Here is an 18,892-nt window from a genome sequence, read left to right on the forward strand (position 1 = left end):
TGAGTAGTAACAGCCGTGCTTCCTCAACTTCATCATGGGGTAAGGGGCGTTGCTGAACTGTAGTTCCTCAATTCAAAGAAGCGGGGGCGAGCTGGCGTCACTGCCAGTTAGAGGCATGAGCTGTTGTTTCCATCATCTCATCTCTCCGGTGATTTCCATCTTCCCGGCGTTTGCGCCCCCACCCCCGGAGGTCCTTGCCTAGCGCTCCTGTCCCCTCCGCTCGGCAAGCGACTGAAATCCCTTTGCCTCGATAGCGGCGCCGGAGCCGGGTATTGCCAGTGATGCCAGCGAGGGGCTGGCTTACCTCTCTGTGAGCTGCCACTTTGAATGGGCGCTCACGACACGCAAGCACTGGATTGCATCAGGCGCGGCCTGCTGAGGGGCGGGTTCCAGCCTGAGTAAAGGATGATGCTGGCCCCTGCCTCTCTCCTGCCTGCCGAACAGTTCTCCCAAGACTCGCGTTTCCCATCACGTAGGGCTGCCTGTTGCTCCCAGAACGGAGGGGGCTGCAGCGGAGCATTCGGAGGTCGGGGTGGAGTCACCCCCCCAAGCCGCGGGATGAGCTCCGCTCGCAGCCCCTGCGGCAGGGCTGGCCTCGCCTCCCCGCCTCGCTCCCAGCCCCGGCGCGGCAAGCCCGGGACAGGCTCTGTTCTCATGGCTCATCTGGACTCGGGGGACCCTCGGCCGCCCCCTCCGTAGACTTTCCCGAGGGAGTAAGGTGCCTTGCCCTGGTCTCGGAGCTGCGTCCGCAACAGCCGCACTCTGGCTGCCCGAGCCATGTCTCACCCCCGCCCCACTTGTTACTGGAATTTATATTTTCTACAAGTTGCGCGGGCACCCTGACGCGGGTGGCGTTGGGAGGCGGGGTTCCCGCTCTTGGCTGCCTTCTGTGCGCCAAAAAACCTTGGGGTTTTTTGGTGGCAGGCGTCTTGAATGCTTTCTCCTGCCTCCCATTTATTTGTACTAGTCCATCGTGAGCAAAACTCGTCCCCCTCTATGCTCTCGGCCGCACTGAGTTCGCCTAGAGGAGATCGCGCCGAGCCGAGCCGAGCCGCTGGTGAGTGGTGGTGGACGCTGCCGCCGGACCGGGAGGGGCTTGGCGGAACCGGTGCGGCTGTTGCATCAGCTGCCGCCGGCCCGCACGTGGCCGATCCTGCCGGCTCGGATTCTGCCATATCTGGGGCATCGGCGGGCTCCGCGGGGGGACGGAGATGCCCCCGCGGGGGCAGAGGCGGCGGTCCCGAGCTATCAGCTTCCCGCCCGGCAGCGGGAGGCTTCTGCTGCCGCCCCTCTCGTTGCTTCTCTACCTACGGGATGCGGATCTCGAATCGGGTACGGGAAATACTCCGAACAATTGAGCAGCGCTGGGGAAGGAAGCCTAGAGTTGTACAGGTAGTGGTGGAAGACGGTGCTAGTGCTGGGGCACTTGTTGCACTTGGGATCAAGGCTGAATGTGAGATGTGCCAGCTCGGGAGGAGGTTTATTCAAGAAGCAGGATGGTTTGCTGGTTATGGGGAAACGGCCGAGTTGGTGGCTGGCGCTGTGGTCCTGATAATCCTCTATGGAAAAGGGTCACAAAGTTATCCTTGTGTTCTTTGGCTGATACATGTAGTGGGGCATGCAGTCCTGGGCACCTGGATGGAGTGTGTTCGCTTTCCCAGTGAAGGGAGTAGCCTGCAGGGAGAAGACGCTGGTGGGTGGGTGGTTGAGTGCTGGGCAGAGGTGCCAGCTGTGGCCGTGGGAATTGAGAACTTTCCTTGCAGCTCCTCTGTGCTGGATCCCTGCTTCACAGGATGCTCATCTTCAGAGCTTTTTGGAGATAGGTGGCTGCTGTGAGCAAGAGGAATGGGGATATCGGACCTTCGGGATGATTACAGCCTGCAAAGCTTGCAGACTGCTCAGACTGCCTACCTTGTCCCTTGCAGTGCCAGTCCTGCTGCCTGAAAGGTTACTGAGCTTCACATTTCCCTTCTCTTGCAGGACCTCTGGTCAGCTGAGGTTTACTGAGGAGAAGACAAGATGTTGGGGGGAAAAATGACCAGTTTTGGGAAGAAGCTGATCCGTCGGCGCATGGTGGACCTGAGCTCTGATGACACACATTTTGCTCGCTGCCTCTCCACACTGGACCTTGTCTCCCTGGGTGTGGGCAGCACGCTAGGGGCTGGTGTATATGTGCTGGTCGGGGAGGTAGCGAAGGAGATGGCTGGTCCCTCTATCGTCCTCTGCTTCTTGGTGGCTGCTTTCTCATCTGTCCTGGCTGGACTCTGCTATGCAGAGTTTGGGGCCCGTGTCCCCAAGGCCGGCTCTGCGTATCTCTACAGCTACGTTACCGTTGGCGAGATCTGGGCTTTTATAGCCGGATGGAACCTCATTCTCTCCTATGTGATAGGTACAAGGCCAGGCAGCATGTGTGGGGCTCCTTCCAGCACTGTGCTGGCAGCATGGGGGGGACTTCTGGGGGTAGAGAGTGGTGCTATGGGGGGCAGGGTGTTGGGTGGGATCAGCAGGGAGGTGGGTGCTCAGGTACAGGTGGCTGGTGCCAGTCTGCCCTGGGCTCAGACTAATGCACAGATTTGCCATCAACCAGGTACGGCCAGTGTGGCACGAGCCTGGAGTGCAGCATTTGACAACATCATCGGCAACCACATCTCCACCTTCTTTGCCAACAAGATCCCAATGCACCTGCCAGGAGTGCTGGCTGAGCATCCAGACTTCTTTGCTTTAATCCTGATTTTGCTGCTTACTGGTGAGTGTGCAGGAGAGTGGCTCCATGGTACCATGGGTGAATGCATGGGAGCCTGATGGGTCCCCACTCACCTCTTCTGTTCTCACAGTGCTGCTGGCTTTTGGTGTCAGCGAATCTGCCCTCGTGAACAAAATCTTCACGGCAGTGAACCTGTTGGTACTGAGCTTTGTCATCATTGCTGGCTTCATCAAGGGAGACATCAAGAACTGGCAGCTTTCAGAGAAGAACTCTATCAACTTCTCGGTGTCAGACTCACCGGATGACATGTAAGTAGAGCAAGTGTGCCAGGCCAGGATCTGACATTGGGCAGGAATGGGCCCTGCTGTCCTGTACCTCACAGCAGCTGCTCTACTGCATTTTTTCCAGGAAAAAAGCTTTTGGTTCTGGTGGGTTTTTCCCCTTTGGACTGGAAGGAGTCCTGACTGGTGCTGCCACCTGTTTCTATGCCTTCGTGGGCTTTGACTGCATTGCCACCACAGGTACTGCCTTGGGTAAGGGTGGCGTGGGCATTTCCCCTGCACAGCCAGCAGCTGGCTGGAAGCTGATGGGGAGGATGCTACATGGTGTGGGAAAACAGCTGGTCTCACCACTCCTGGGAGGTTTCCCTGTGGAGTCTGTGTCTTCAGCTGGGCTAGACAAAAGGGCTCAGAGCCTGCCCTACTCCAGGAAAAGTGGCTCATTATACCACATGGTGGGAGCAGGGCTGCACCTTGCCTGCACAGGCAACTCCCAGAGCAGCAGGGAGCCTTTTGACTGCTGAGCCGAGCCTGCGACAGTGCTGGGAATTGCTGGTGCCTCCTAGTTATTTCCCAGCCTCGAGCAGCCTATTTCCAAGTGATTGGGTCCATGCAAAACTGCTGCTTCCTGGAGCACAGGCAGCTCTCTTAATTTCCTCTCATTACCCCAGAAATCTACTTAGTGGGAGGCTGGTACAGGCTGTTCTGCATGACCTCCCTGCCTGTGCCACCCTGCCTCCAGGGGCTGCCCAGCAGCCTCCTCCTTTCTGCTGCTGAGCCCCTTGCTGGGAACGTGGTGCAGCACACCTTTGCAAAGCCTGAGGCACACATTCAAGGAGAACCTCTATTCAACAGGCTCTGTAGGCAGAGGGAGCTGCTGGTGGTGGGGAAGGGCTGGCATGGCCAGGGGGCCTGCAAGCCCAGGCTGCCAAGCAGCTCCATCCCTTCTGCCAGTGCAGCAGCATGGCCAGGGACCCCTCCTCTCCAACAGCCTCTGCTTGCTGCTCCCCAGTCCTGTACTGCCATGGCCTACTCTGGCTCATTCCCCAGGCGTTACTTGCCCCATGCTGTGCACTTGAGTGGGGCACATGTCTTGTGTCTGGACAGGGGAGGAAGCCAGGAACCCACAGCGCTCGATTCCCATTGGCATCATTGTGTCCCTCCTCATCTGCTTTGTGGCTTATTTCGGGGTCTCTGCATCCCTGACTCTCATGGTGCCCTACTTCCTCCTGAACAAGAACAGCCCTCTGCCTGAGGCTTTCAAGGCAGTTGGTTGGGAGCCTGCCCGCTACGCCGTTGCTGTTGGCTCACTCTGTGCCCTCTCCACCAGGTAGGACTGGCTCTATTCCTGGCACTGCTTGGCACAGCACAGGGACCGGCAGCATTCATCCCAGCTGGGCTGGGGATTTGTGCTCTCCAGCTACTGTCCTGCTCCTTGCACAGAGCTGGTCCCTTCCCCTTCTGGGTGGTAGATGTGAGCAGCTTGCCTAATCTCTCTCCATGACAGCTTGCTGGGCTCCATGTTTCCCATGCCCCGAGTGATCCATGCCATGGCAGAGGATGGGCTGCTCTTCAAGTTCCTCTCCCGGATCCACAGTGGCAGAAAGACCCCTCTGATTGCCACCTTTGTCTCGGGGTTCTTCGCAGGTAAGGCTCCTGGCCACCTCCTCATACCCAGCCCTGCAGTGGTCTGGAGCTGCGCTCATGCTTCATGTCCTCATTGCAGCTGTGTTTGCCCTCCTGCTTGACCTGAAGGACCTGGTGGACCTCATGTCGATCGGCACGCTGCTGGCCTACTCCCTGGTGGCAGTGTGTGTGCTCATCCTCCGGTGCGTGACTCCTCGTGTTTGGCAGTGCCCAGGGTGGATGTTCCTTACATCATCCTGGGGGCTTGTAGCCACAGCGTTTTTCCAGGGGCATGCAGCCTGGGGAAGTGTCAAGTCCCCAAGATGGAGGCTACTGACCAGAGCCTGTGTGTGTCTCTGGGCATATCCTTGGAGTGGCTGTCATGGGGCCACTGCCAGAGCAGCAGGGATATGAAGGTGCTGCCCACTGTTCCCTTGGGCTAGGAAGTTCCTTTGGCTCTGCTGCAAGCTTGTCTTACCTGCTCAGGTACCAGCCCAAACAGCCGAACTCCTCGAGGGCCATGGAAATGCTGGAGCTGAATGGGAACGAGGAGGACAGAGTGATCATGGACCCGACCGTCACTGCTGCCAGTGCCCAGCACAAAGAGACGTTGTCGCTGGCGATGCTCTTCAACCCACCTGGGGACACCCCCACTGTGCTCTCGGGGCGCATTGTCTATGTCTGTGTCGCAGTCATTGGTGAGCGAGTGGGAACTGGTGGCTGGTGTCCCCTCCTGCCTGGAGCTGGAGTGTTTTGATGTGTCTCTGCAGAGCTGGGAGGGGATGGAGAGCGTGCCAGGCAGAGGAGAGGGGCCAGGTTGCCAGTCACTGTTGGCAATGCCAGCAGATGCTAAACCCTAAGTAGGGTGCCAAGTGCAGGGTACAGCTGTGGTTTGGGGTGCACAGGCATTGTTGGAGGACATGGGTGCTGAGCTGGGGATGTGCAGATGGTCATGGGAAATTCCTGTGATGAGCCTCACCCTCGCTGGCCACTAGCAAGGGCAGTCCCCAGCCCTTTGAGAGTGCTTGGGCTTGGCAGCAATGTTTGAGCCAGAATGGAGTGGTTCAGCCAGGTCTGGGTAGGCACCAGAGCTGGGTCCAAGCCCAGCCAAACTCAGGCTCCCTGCAGCTTGCTGGTCTGGGAAATGCCTCCAGCAAAGAACTTTCCTAAAGCTTTGGAGTGGGTGTCAGAGACAGTGAGTGCTGGACCTAACCAAGAGGAGTGGTTGCTTCAGCCCTGCTGTTGGTGAGGCTAAGGCTTCAGGAAGACCATGTGTCATGCAGCCCCTGACTACCTCCTCTCTTGCAGCTGTACTGATCACGGTCATCTGCATGGTCCTGACCCTCAATGTGGCTGCACTGAAGGATGCCAGTGTGGTCCGTGTTGTGGCTCTGGTGCTGCTCCTTGTGGCTCTGCTTGTTCTCACCATCATCATTTGGAGGCAGCCACAGAGCAATGCACGGTTAAACTTCAAAGTGAGTACAGCCCCCTGCATCTTGGTGTCTGCACCCCTTGGACTCCGTCAGGATCTGGGCACTGCAGGGTCTTCCAGGGCTTGCTGCCAGGCAGTCACCAGGAAAACCCAGCACCCTAGAACGTGTCTCTCTGAGGTGGAATCCTCAGTGTGGAAGTGTCGGGTGCTCTGGGCTGTGGCAGGGAGGGGATCCTTCCACTGGCCAGTAGCATCCTCGAGCCCAGCCTGGTCCCTCAAGGCACAGCTGACACAGCAATTCTTGTCCCTTGTAGGTACCTTTCCTCCCACTCCTGCCAATCTTCAGCACCTTCATTAACGTCCTGCTGATGGTCAAGCTGAGTGCGGGCACCTGGGCACGCTTTGCCGTCTGCATGGTTGTGGGTAGGTGTCCTGCAGTGGGGAGTGCAGTGCCCACAGGTCTCTCCTGGAGATCTGTTAGTGCTAACAGCCCACCATTGCACATTTCATTATGGAAACTGTCCTGCAGGTTTTATTATTTACTTCACCTATGGAATTCGGAACAGCGTGGAAGCGAAAAATGCAGAAAAAACATGTGCCACAGTAGAAAAGCCTCTGCACCATCCTGGACAGGACCTCAGTCCTGGGGCTGCTGCGGTCTGAGGGTCGGGGGACCAGTGCTCCATGGACCTCTTTGCCACTTTGGGACAAGATCATAATCCAGAGAGTACATCCTTCCTCTCTCCTGCAGAGTGAGTTCCAGAGTGAAGTACTGAGGCTGTGAGCCAAAACTGACCTAGGATGAATGTTCCAACCAAATGTTGTATGTTTCCGCTCATTAACAAAGTATTGTTATATGTGTTTATTTATTGGCAAAATGTGTTCACCTTTCTATATCTAGAAACAGGATGAGGCCACATCTGGCCTAATTAGGGGGTGTAGAAACACAGACAATTCCCTTGGATCCTCCTTGAGCCCTGGCCAAGCTTTGGGAGAAAGCTGGCAGGAAAATGAAAATAGAAATTAAGTCAACTTGTTTGTTTAGCCGTGTTAAAGCTGGACCATTGTCACAGCAAAGTGGAGGAGCCTCGTGGCCTGGAAAAGTGGAGGCACTGCAGGAGCTCCCAGTTACTGGCATGGTTCTCCAGCCCTTGGCTGTGACAGTTTCCCCCCACAGCTGATGTCTCTTGGACTTGGATGATGTATCTTCATTGGGGTAACTGGTGGTGTATCTTTTTTAATCACTGCAGGCATTCTTTCGTAGCAATGATTAGCCTTGCTTAGCTTATCCTTTTGTAACTTGTTCATGGTTAGGTGCATTGCTTAGCTTGTCCTTTTGTGATTCTTTGCAGTTTTCCATCATAGCAAATGCACTGTTCCTTAAGTTGGTGTCTGTGTCTCTGACCCTACCCACCAGCAAAACAAAACCAGCATAGTCAGCAGGATCAGAATAAACTGTTGCTTTTAAAATCAAATGAAAGGAATCAGTCCTGTCTGAAATTCCCAGATGGGAAGACCTTCTGTGTAGTTCACTGGTCCTCAAGTGGGCTAAGGTTGGAGGATCATGTGAGAAAACACGTACTGAAAAAGGAAAGGAACTTGTGGGTTTGGGAAGGCAAGGGTGGATTTTATTAACAGTATATCAAACAAAACACCAACAAAAGGAACAGTTGTTGAAGTGGAGCGACAGATGTGAGTTGCAGAATCAAATTGTAATGCTAAAGGGCCAAAATAAGGTGCTTGCTGGTAAGCTGGATTTCCCAGACTTGCTGAGAAGGCTGCAGTTAGAATAGCTCGGTATAAGGAAAGGAGGAGGCAAGTGAATCACAGGAAGATGCATGCAGTAATTGCAGAGGCAGGTGTGCAATGGGATCCTGATAAATGGAATGGAGATATTTCGGATTCTGTGGATTCTGATGAGGTTGGTTCCCCAGGTGAGTTTGTAGATGTGAGACCAGCATGGAGACGAAGGGTGGAATTAGATGCTAATTGTCAGCAGGTCAGGAGGGATACTCATAGAGGATTATACTCAACGTGAAGTAAATGAAATATCTGAACAGTTTAAGCAAAGACTAGGGAACCTCTTCTCTCTCTGTTGGTGTGCTTGCATGACCAGTGAGCACCAGGGATAACCTTAGACTAGGGGGACTCTTAAGTTTTTAGTTTTGAACTTGGATTCTATTGTGCAGGATGCATTTTGGAATAACATTCACAGTACTAATTTGTTAGTTTTGGCTGCTTTGGGTCTAATACCTTACAGAAAATTAGTAGCCAGGATCTGAAAGTCTGAGGTATACTTTGTGAGATTGTAAACGAGATGCATGAGAACCTCTTGTGATTTTGTGTTTGTAGATAAATGTTACTGAAGATACAAGCAGTCACTCCAATATTTGTGCCTGTAATTTTGCTGCAATGACAGGATTTTAGTTATTTATTTTTTAAAGTAAGTTTTTTAGTTTTTTATCTGCTGTTATATCCTGTCAATTTTTGGAATCTAATTATACCCTGATTCAAGACTTGCAGCCTACTCCCACTGGTATGAACAGGTAATGGAACTGCTACAACACACAGACCTGGGGCTTGCTGAAACAAGCCCAAGAGAATGGACAAAAGACTTTGATTGTTGTCTGTTATGACAAGGCGGAAGTTCATCATGTGATGGAGTGGGTGAAGAAAGATGGAGAACATGGATGGTGGGAGACTCTTTTTGGATGGATACTATGGCTACCAGAATTCTTAACTGAGTGCTTCACTCTGGAGTTGTTTTATTGATGCTAATCCTTATGGGTTTTGTTCTGATGATTGCATTTTTTATATGTTAAGGTTTGGATGATTATGAAACAATTAGTTTACCAACTACCTCTACTGACAGTAGACAATCCATGTGGTACCAAAGCATGAAATGTTCTCGAGCTCTATTTGGATATTGTGGAGCTTGAGTGACAATAGTCACAGGCTGTATTATGTGGGGAAATGACTGGGAACTCTGTAGACAGGTAACTGGGAGTACAGTTAGAGAAAACTGAGGACTTAACAACAGTATAGAAATTATAGGGTGGGTTTTACACTATTCCTTAATATGGCGTCTGTGTTTCTGACCCTACCCACTGGCAAAACACAGAGTCAGAACTGCAGAGCTGGGTCATGTGCTGCCTCTTCTTCTCACAGGGAGATCCCCTGGCTGGATGGGAGTGCTGGTGGCCCAGGGATGGTCTCTGCCCTCCTGCAGTCCCGCAGAGGGGCAGTGACACCAGCACAGCCCTCTGGCCATGAAAGTTGCTTTCCCAGTGCACAGGAGGCCCCAGGTGGTGTTGCAGTTGTAGTTATCCCATCTGTCATGTGGCTGTGTTCACCTCCTCCCTGCTTTCCAAGTGCCAGACTTCTACGTGGCAGCCATGGCTGGAGCTCTGCAGAAAGGCTTAGTGCAACTTGTTCTGGTACTCATGGCACTGCCAGCAAACTGTTTGCTGTTTGGTATAAATATCTTGCTCAAGTGTCTGTGAGATGTCCTCAGTATAGGTGTACTTGTGTCCAACCTCATCTGCCTTCCTAGAATTTTAAAGCCTTTTTTTATATAAAATCTATTAAATTAAATGTTTTTAAGTGTTTTTTTTTTCTTGTTGGTCTTGCTGCATTTCCTGTTAATGACCTGTGGTTATGGACCCCTCAGCAGGACCCTACATGCCACTGGGCTAGGTGCCAGGCTGGTGCCGGTGCAGAACAAAATCTGCCAGTTGGAGCCACCAGTCCTCACTGTCCTCCCCTGGGACAGTGAGCCTGTGAGCCAGCAGCTGTGAAGCAGTGCTTCAAACCAGCTCCAGCCAGTGCTGCTGGTACATGTGGGGGCAGGACAGCAGCCTGTCATGGTCTTGCCTTTCAGGCCCTGTGCAGGGAGGGTTTGTGTCACCAAGTTCCAGAGCAGTGTATATAGTAAAGGCCTTGGAAATTATATCTCCTGGAGGTGCCAGCAATGGTCTGCAGAGGAAGTCTGACCACAAGCTGGGCTGCATCCTTGAGAGATTATTTTCCAGGTTTTGGTCTGGTCTAAATCAGACCTGACATAAGTATCCCAAAAAAACCCTAATTTAAGGCAGATGGACTGTGCTTGGTTTTGGCATCTCTCGCTGTTTATTGGCAGTGCTGCAGGGTCACTCATGGTCAGCAGCAAGGTACCCATACCACCAGCTCTGCTTGGCCCCTGGTCTGGAGCTATGAGCCCTGTCCCAGGGCTGTCCTTGCAGTAAAAGAGGCTGTGGTTCCTGCTCTGGCCCCAGGACAGGCACTCACTGCCCCAGTGTCTCAGGCTGGGGTGTCCTGCCAGAGCCTCAGGCCCCAGCACCCAGGCACAGGTGACTCTTTGGGTACTCCCAGCCCTCCTAGTCAGGCTGGTGCCTCAGCGTGCCATGCTGGTCTCACCATCCCACCTTGTGGGTATCTTCTAGCCAGGGGCAGAACATAGGTCCCTGGTGAGCCCTGAGCCTGCCGTGTCCTTGTGCACCCAGTTTCAGGTGCTGTTACCCGTGGCTAGAGGGCAATGGGCCTGTGGTACAACTGGAGCTGTCACCCCCTGGCTTGGCTCTGTTACAGCCCCTTGTGCCTTTGTTTGTGTCTGTGTCCCCCATACACATGTGCACATCTGCACCCATGTCCATTTGTGAGTCTGTTTGTGCCCATGGGAAATCCCTGCCTGGTTACAGGCCATCCCACTGAGCTCTGCCATCCCATCCCAGGCATCCATTGGGACTAGCAGAGTCTGGGGCATGGAGCAGGATTCTGGAAGCTCTGGACAGCTCCCACCATGGCAGCTCAGCAGGAAAAGCAGCTGTCTGGCACCCACCAGTCCATGGTGGTGTGGTGGGTGGGTGGGGAAGTCAGTGCCACTCAGCCGTGGGTACAGCAGCACTGTTCACCCCCAGGCTCTGGGCCAGGGATCCTGTCCTTGGCTACCAGCCTATGGAGACTGCCCCAGCTCTGCACACCCACTCTGGGGGTCCCTGCCTCCCTCTCCATGCAGGCTAGCAGGGCTGCCAGGGATGGCACCACATCCTCTTCTGGGTAGCTCCTCTGCCTTTCCCAGGCTGTGCAGATGTTACTGCACATTTCAGCACATCAGTTGGTGGGTGAACAACACCCAGCCAGAGCCTCAGTGTGTTGTCTACACAAACCATCTCTTCCCCCCACTGTAGCCGGTGCCCCAGCAGCCCAGGCTCCATCCTGCAGAGATGCTGGGAGAGAAGCGTGTTCCTGGTGAAGCCTGTCAGGTGCTAGGATGGGTTTCCTCTCCTGTAGAAGTCTGGAAGGGGCCATTTTGTGGTTTGAGAAAATCAGCAAAAAGCAGAGCCTGGCTTTGCTGTTGAGATGCCTGTGATAATCCACCCTTATGGGGAAGGAAGCAACCAGCCCCAACACAGCTGCATGCAGTTTGCCCTGACAGTCGGAGCATTTCCTCCCCAGGCTTGATTTATGATTTCCTTGTTGCCATTTCCCCCTGGATTGAAAGGGGAGCTGGAGGGCTCTTGAGTCCTCTATATCTGGCTCAAGCCATGCTGAGCAGGCAGGTGGTTGGGGTGGCATTGCAGTGGAGGCCTGGCTGTGGCCACTGGCCGTGGCCACTGGGGTCATGCCAGGGATGCAGTGCTGGTGGGTTGGGTTGTTGGGGGTGCAGAGAGTCAGTGACTCAGCCTCCCTCCCCATCTGGTTCTACCACATCCCATGGCACTGATAACTTCATATCCAGCTACTTTTGGGTGACATGGGGCTTTCCTGGTGGACCCTTCAGAGCAGCTCTCTGGACACTGATGCTTGCTACCTCCAGAGGGGCTGCCAAGAGACCATGAGCATGGCCATGCAGGCTGGGGGCAGGATGGAGATGGGGAGCTGTGCTGCTGAGCCTCTGGAGGGTGAGCTGCAGCTGCAGAGCCTGCCCCTGCACTGCTCCCTGGCCAGAGCAGGCCCTGGCAGGCAGAGATGTAGCAGCAGATTAAATTTTGAGCCACTTGGGAATTAAAATAGGCTGGCAAGTCTGGTCTGCTCTGTGAAACCAAATGCTTCAATATGGGGAGTTAATGTGCCATCTTCTTCCCTATAAATCTGACCACTGTCAGAGCCCCTTCCCTACTGGTGGAGTGGCGCTGCAGTGGCTGCTGAGTGGGACAAATTCATCAGCAGGGCCTGAGCCTGGAATCCAGAGAATTGACTGCAGGCAGGTAGGGTCACTGGTGTAACAGAGCAAACTGATATCAGCTCCTGATATTTCTGCAGCAGAACTGGGTTGTGCTGTAAGCCTTCACAGTCCAGAAGGGCTCCAGGAAATCAAAGCCAATGATGGGTGAGATTCATATCACTCCTTACTCACCTGGCTCCAGGCAGGCCTCAACCCTTCTGTTCTCAGTGGTGAGCTTAAGCACGCATGACCCAGTAGCTGTGAGGAGCCTGTGTGCATCCAGTAATCCTCTTTGCCCTGAGCTGTGGCAGGTGGCCAGCTCTAATCCCACAGGCTTAATGCTGGCCTCGCTTTGCCTTTGCAGGTCTGCATGAAGACTTGCTGCCAGGTTGCTCTTCTCTTGCTCTCCTTCCTTCCCAGTGCTGCAGCTGATGCCCTGGTTCCTGCTTTTGTTCCCTAGTCCACACTAACTAGCCAAAGGGTGGCTCCTCTCACAGTCTGTCCTGGAGCTGACAACGTGCTGTGATGATGTCTGCATTCAGCAGGCTGTCACCCTGGTGCCTCAGAGGAGGTCTCTCTTATGAGACAGTTGTATCCCAATGGCAGCCACAGATCCCTATGGTGGAAGCAAGCCAGTGAGTGGTGTGGAGAGGAGGTGGCAGAGGCAGCATGGGCAGTGCAAGTGGCACATTTCTGGTGCAGATGGGTAGTTTTCCATCACTGTGGCCACTTCCTGATGAACTACCCCTTCTCTGCCACCATCAGAATTGCCAAAGGCTGCACAGGTGTGCTGGTTTCTTGACATCATACACAAGTTTTCTTTGCTAATCATAGAGTTTTAAGGCTGTTACACTCTCTGTCCTCCTTAAGCTTACCCATTTCCTGTTGTGTTTACCCAAGCAATTATTCCATCTCTAATTCATATTGTCTACACAGGACCTCACTGATGGTGCTTTGCAAGGCTGGACAGATGACTGCTTGTATTTCTCCAGTTTTAAGTCAGTGTCTTATTCCATTTCACTGCATCTCAGGGGCAGCCTGCATCACAGGCTTGTCAATGGTGTCATTGTTTAAACCTGCTGAAGAATAAACATGCAGCTCCTTCAAGACCTGTGACAGCTGTGCAGGCACAGCAACCTGACTTGCAAAACAAACAGGTAGGAGACATTTTGACAAACTAAATGTAACACCCCTCCTAGCTCAGTTATCAAGATTTTGGGGTAATGTGAGTGTTAAACTAATTTAACTGCCTGGTCTGCATATAGGTGTGCAACAGTTTATATCATCCTGGACAAGATAATGCATGAAAAATCATGACACATTACTGGGCAGGGAGCAGCTGCTATTGTTTACATAATACAAACCAAATTTACAGACAGAATTTAACTTGTTCAATGGAATTTCTTGCCCTAGCTGAAAGGTTCTTGGGGACAGATCAAAAGGGTTTCCATCTCTTCCTGTCTCTTGTTTGGACCTAAGAACAGGCTAGAGAGTGCTGGCGCACTCTTCTTGAAATAGGAGGAAACCCAGGGAATTCCTGGTTCCTTCCTCTCAGAAGTGGCTACTGAGCATTTGTTATGTTTTATAGGCTACTCCAATTGTGGGACAGGTGACAGGACAGGAAAAATTCTCCTAGAACTGCTGATGTGAAACGTAAGGACGGGTCTGATTTGGAGCATAAGCAACTTGTTTCTGTCATCAGCCATGAGCTACTGCACAGAAGGAGAGGAAAAGCCACCAAGACAGAAGTACAGAGAACCATGGTGAGACACGTGCACCCTCCTAGCGTCCACCTCCATGTTTGCAAGTGACAGAAGCTTTAAGACACCAACAGATGTGTTCCCTCCACCCAGTCTGTGTCATAGAGAAAGTGGTTCTGACACACAAACCACAGCTGGTGTGGGACTTGCTGTTGGAGTGAGTTGACCTTGGCTGGATACAAGGTGCCCACCAAGCCACTGGTGTCACTTTCCTCCTCAGGGGTGTCCCCTACCCATGGCAAGGTGCTTGGAACTAACTGGTCTTTAATGTAGGTCCCTTGCAAACCAACCCACTCTGTGATTCTGTGATTTGTCCAGGTTACTCGATAGAGAGAGTTCACAAGCTAACATTAACCTGAAACATGCACTTTCCCCAAAGCCTAGGAAAGCTAGTGTCTCTTTCTTGTTAGCTGATGGAGACGTAGTTGGCATCTTGATTACATCCATAGACACATGGTGACATCCCTTATTTTGTTCCCAAGAGCTGAATAGCTCTTGGGCCCCATTATGCCAGCATGGGAGCAGCCAGTTCCATTCCACAAACCTGGTGGCTGTAATCTTTCCACAGGTCTCAAAGTTCTGATGAAGTTAGACTGGGTGATTTCTGCTTGTCTGAATTCCCTCACTCCTTCCTGCATTTTCTTTTCTCAAGGACCAGCTTCTTGATGCAACTCTTTTTCTCCCTCCTCCCCTAGTAACTAATGATATAGACCCACTGACTTCCATGTCCACTGCCTTTTTTCCACTACTGGGGCAACTGCAGTTGTCCTTGTTTGAGCCTCTATCTCTACTATCACCTCAGATGGAGTTTGTCCCCTTGTAACTTGAGCTTAATCAAGTTACTCTCAGAGGTAGCTTGGGTCCCCGAGTTAACCACAGCCCTCTGACAGCCCTGAACCGTGGCTTTGCAGGCACATGCCAAGCCCCAGTGCCAGAAATTGCTGGTTTTCACTGGAGTAGGCACCTTCTGTGAGCTGGCATGTCAGTTTGCCAGGGTTACTTGCCTGTTCAGGTGTAGTCCCAGGCTATGGGATGTGATAACCAGCCCAGGCACTTGCCCAAATCCTTCCACACACTCTTGCCACCCACCGACCAGCCACCTCAGGGCACATTTCAGTATTGACTCACCCAAAAATTGTCTTCTCTTATACCAGGATAACACTGGATTACACAGACCCCATGATATGCCAGCTGTGTTAATTAGTAGTATTAAACATCTCACGTAAGGGTGAGCAGGAATAATAAAGCCACCCACACTAGGTGGGAGTGGAAAATGGCATCCTCTCCACAAGGCAGCTCCCCCAGCAGAGCAAGGCCATCAGTGCCAGGACATGGTTTGTACTAACATGTTCCCAAAGCCCAGAAAAGTAGAGATGAGAAATGTAGCCAACAAACACTGTGACCTATCAGGAGCTGCCTACTTAGTAACTACTATGGCTAAAGAACACTTAGCACATAACTGCCATTGCCTCAGGCCCTATGCTGGGCACCAAACTGTGGTGGGCTGACCCTGCCTGGACACCAGGTACCCACCAAGCTGCTCTCTCACTCCCCTCCTCAGTGGGAGGGGGCAGGGAGAAACAAAGATGGGAATGGAATTCGTGGGCCAAGATAAAGGGCAGTTTAATAAAGCAAAAGGAAGGCTGCATGTGGGAACAAAGGAAAACTAAATATTTATTCTCTACTTTTGACCAGCAGGAGATATCCGGCCACTTCCTGGGAAGCAGAGCTTCAGTACACAGAGCAGCTGCTCCAGAAGACGGATGATTTAATAAGAAATGCCCCTCATCTCCTTTCTCTTAGCTATTATGCTGAGCAGATGCCATATGGTCTGGAATATCCCAAGATCTTGCCCCACCCCAGCCTGCTTGTGAAGTGGAAATGTTAGAGACAGCCTTGACGCTGTGGGAACACAGTTCAACAATAGCCAAAACACAGGTGTGTTATCAACACCTTCCAAGCTACCAATACAAAACACAGCTCTAGGAGGGCTGCTAGGGTTAAAATTACCTTAATCTCAGTCAGACCCAATACAACTGTTTATTTAAAAAAATTAACAGAAACTTTTAACAAAATCACACCCAACAATGAGGATCTGAAAAGCCAGGCAGCACTGGGGGTATCATAAAGAGAAATGCTCTGCAGACCCTGACCAACCCAAGGGTTAGGTGTGCAGACAAGCACCCCCAAGTGGAGGATCAGACTTTGTTCACTTCTCTGATTCAAACAGTGATACTTTTTATTAAGCAGGTGAGGTTGTACATTAGAAGCCCAGATCTCTTGTGTATCCTCCTTAGGTGCCCAGGCACCTGGAGGGCTCCAGTGGTGGTGAGCTTTTAAAAAAAGTTCAATTTGAAAGCAACCACAGCTGCAGTTGCAGCTTGGAGTAAGCCACCTGCTTAAGTGCAACATGAGGAATATGTCATAGCATAAGGTGTGTGTGACATGCTGCATTTCTTCTTGCCCAGAATCTTACAGAGCTGTCCATTTTTTTCCTTTGTTGCCCTGTATCAGCACAGAACATCTCCTCTAGCTCAGAAAGACGGGAGAATGAACACATGTATATCCACAGTCTAAGGAGAGTCACCTTTTGCTGGAACTTGGATCTCATTCCACACCCTGATCCCAAATGTGAGAACAGGGCTAGCTCTGGAAGGACAGAGCCCTCTATGAGCTAGGTATCACAAGGCAATTAATAGATTGCAGGCTGGTGATTTGCCTTCTGCATCTGAATGATCTTGCCAAAGCCACCTCTTCCCACATCATAGTCTGTCCGGTATTCATCTCGCACCTGGGGCACAACAACAACAACACACATATTAATAGCCAGCACTGCTTGTCTCCTACTAGACTTAAGAATCATCATCCCCTCCTTTTTCAGTTGGTGGGGAACTGAAGCTAACATTAGAAGCACTTCAACTTGTCTGAGATCTTTTCAACTAATCCACCAGAAAGGTGGTAATAGTGATGAAAATGACAAAAAAGGATATATCCAATGGTTAAGAGTTTTTCATGTACAAAGCAAAGAAGACCCCAAAATATTTTCATTCAGCTTTTCAGTACACCTTCTGAATTGCCAAGCTTGGCCTTCAGAAAACTTTATCTCATCTAAATGTCATCTTTGCCCTTAGGGAAAGTGCTGTGTTATGAGATTGGCCTGGCAGCCACTCTCTTTCCCTCTACTCAAATTCTGGATCATTTCAAGGGTATGACCTTGGATTAGGAACATTCTGCTTGCACTGCAGGAAGTTCGGAGTCCTAGACAGAAACGGCCTTAAGTTCTCTTTCCAGCCTTTAACACCGGTATCAATTATCTAAACAACATGGGAGTCAGTAAATGTCACTGTGAGGTCTTTACAGTCTGTACATTGCTCTCCATGAGACAACACCAGCAAATAAGTACAGAGACTTACAGGATCAATTTCAGGGATGAACTGGCATTGCCTTTACCTGTCCTCCAGTCTTTCCTCTCCCATACTGTCGCCCCTCCTTAAACCCTGCATCCCAGTCTGTGCGGATGATGCGGTCGTCCAGCCGTGTGCCGTTGATAAACCGCATGGCATGCTCAGCATCTGCTCTCGTGTAGTACCTGAGGCACTCTGTAAGGACAACTAAGTGTGCTGTTTCATTGGGTACAGGGGAAAAAAAAACAGGGAAGTGTTGTATTTGAGAAGCAGAACTCCCCCCACTGCCTTCCAGCCTTTTCTACTCTTCTCGCTCTTCTCTGTGGGATCAAAAACTGCGCTCATGTAAATCCAATTTAAGACCAGCTAATGCTCAGAAAGAATTCTGTACTTTAATGTTAGCACCTGCATAGACAAGACAATGGAACAAAAACATTAGCACATTGCTAAGGGCAAGAAATCAGTAATACGCCTTTTTGTACTATGTAAAACTTGACTGAAATACAACAAAAGGAGAAGGCTTCACAGGAGAGCTTTGCACAGACAGCTCCTGGCACAACCTGTATAGGTGTGTACCCTCTATTTGAAAATGCCCCCATAGCTTATCATGCAACTTCCTTCAGGTGTGCAGTAGAGATGAGAAAGTAAACAGGTGCTCTGGACATGGAAGACGTCACACTGATGACTGTAACAGGCCCTAAAATCATTAAAGAAATTAATGATTTAGAGGGGCTCACTGCCACCTCCAGAAAGTACAGCTCTGGTGGCACTTGTCACACATGGAACCACTATACAATCAGTCTCAAGGTACAGAGAGGAAGGTGCAAGGATGGACGGGATGTGCCTGGTAGGAAGCACTGGGCTATCACCTGTCCAGCAGCAGTACAGATAGACTTGCTGTGCAGAGGAACTACAGGTGCCAACCATACAAGTGCTGACACAAGTGAACAAGAAAGGATACTCTACAAAGCAAAAGCCACAGGGGGTTTTCTTGATCTTGTCCAGACCCATGACAATCCTCTTGACATCTCCACACTTGGAGAAGAGCTCCTGGATCTGCTCCTCGGTGGTGTAGAAGGACAGGTTGCCGACATACAGCGTGGATGAAATCTTCAGGGATTTCTCCTGCAGCTGCCTGCTACCCTGTGGGCAGAGAGGCGCACGCCGCGGGCTCAGCGCACTCGCCGTCCCGCCCCCATCTCCCCGTGCCCTCCCGCTGACCGGTTCTTCGCACGGCCTTGTCCCGGCCTCAGCACTCCCCGCCCCGGCCGGGCCCCACCACCCACCGCGCCGGGCGTACCCGGAAGTGCTGGTCCCGGTACTGGCTGATCTCGCAGTACGAGTCGCTGTTGAGCCCGCTGAGCGTGGTGTGCAGCAGTCCCGACATCGCTCGCTCGCTCGCCCGCCCCGGCCCCGCCGCCGGGCCCCGCTCCCGGGATCCTTCCAGAAGCGCCGCGCACCGGACACGGCGAGCGGCGCGCGGGAGACGCCACTCCGCCGCGCCGCGCGATTGGCCGCGCCTGCT

At 52.1% G+C, this 18,892-nt stretch overlaps 2 protein-coding genes and 1 long non-coding RNA gene across 5 annotated transcripts; 2 read left to right on the plus strand and 1 right to left on the minus strand.

Annotated features, from left to right (window-relative positions):
- The first annotated feature begins 1,989 nt into the window (after window positions 1-1,989).
- SLC7A3 (solute carrier family 7 member 3) lies at window positions 1,990-9,597 on the plus strand. Of its 2 annotated transcripts, XM_062503151.1 has the most exons (11): window positions 1,990-2,389; window positions 2,588-2,746; window positions 2,835-3,012; window positions 3,113-3,225; window positions 4,090-4,312; window positions 4,490-4,629; window positions 4,709-4,811; window positions 5,095-5,306; window positions 5,917-6,083; window positions 6,355-6,463; window positions 6,570-9,597. In XM_062503151.1, the coding sequence occupies exons 1-11, from the start codon at window positions 2,020-2,022 to the stop codon at window positions 6,701-6,703; spliced, it is 1,908 nt and encodes a 635-aa protein (XP_062359135.1). In that variant the 5' UTR covers window positions 1,990-2,019; the 3' UTR covers window positions 6,704-9,597. The 2 variants fall into 2 exon arrangements, with proteins under 2 accessions (XP_062359135.1, XP_062359137.1); XM_062503153.1 differs by lacking the exon at window positions 6,355-6,463.
- Window positions 9,598-13,249: 3,652 nt separating this feature from the next.
- Window positions 13,250-15,748, plus strand: LOC134050222 (uncharacterized). Its single transcript, XR_009933666.1, has 3 exons — window positions 13,250-13,360; window positions 13,792-13,966; window positions 15,659-15,748. It is a non-coding gene; the product is annotated as an uncharacterized LOC134050222 (long non-coding RNA).
- A 218-nt stretch (window positions 15,749-15,966) lies between these two features.
- On the minus strand, window positions 15,967-18,835 carry LOC134050221 (nuclear cap-binding protein subunit 2). 2 transcript variants are annotated; one of them, XM_062503154.1, is made up of 4 exons: window positions 18,668-18,835; window positions 18,329-18,510; window positions 17,414-17,552; window positions 15,967-16,754 (listed from the first exon to the last, which is right to left on the minus strand). In XM_062503154.1, the coding sequence occupies exons 1-4, from the start codon at window positions 18,752-18,754 to the stop codon at window positions 16,656-16,658; spliced, it is 507 nt and encodes a 168-aa protein (XP_062359138.1). In that variant the 5' UTR covers window positions 18,755-18,835; the 3' UTR covers window positions 15,967-16,655. The 2 variants fall into 2 exon arrangements, with proteins under 2 accessions (XP_062359138.1, XP_062359139.1); XM_062503155.1 differs by having other exon boundaries at window positions 16,652-16,754; window positions 17,414-17,535; window positions 18,471-18,510.
- Between the last annotated feature and the right edge of the window lie 57 nt (window positions 18,836-18,892).

The sequence above is a fragment of the Cinclus cinclus genome, chromosome 15 (assembly GCF_963662255.1).
Source record: "Cinclus cinclus chromosome 15, bCinCin1.1, whole genome shotgun sequence".
Taxonomy (NCBI): domain Eukaryota; kingdom Metazoa; phylum Chordata; class Aves; order Passeriformes; family Cinclidae; genus Cinclus; species Cinclus cinclus.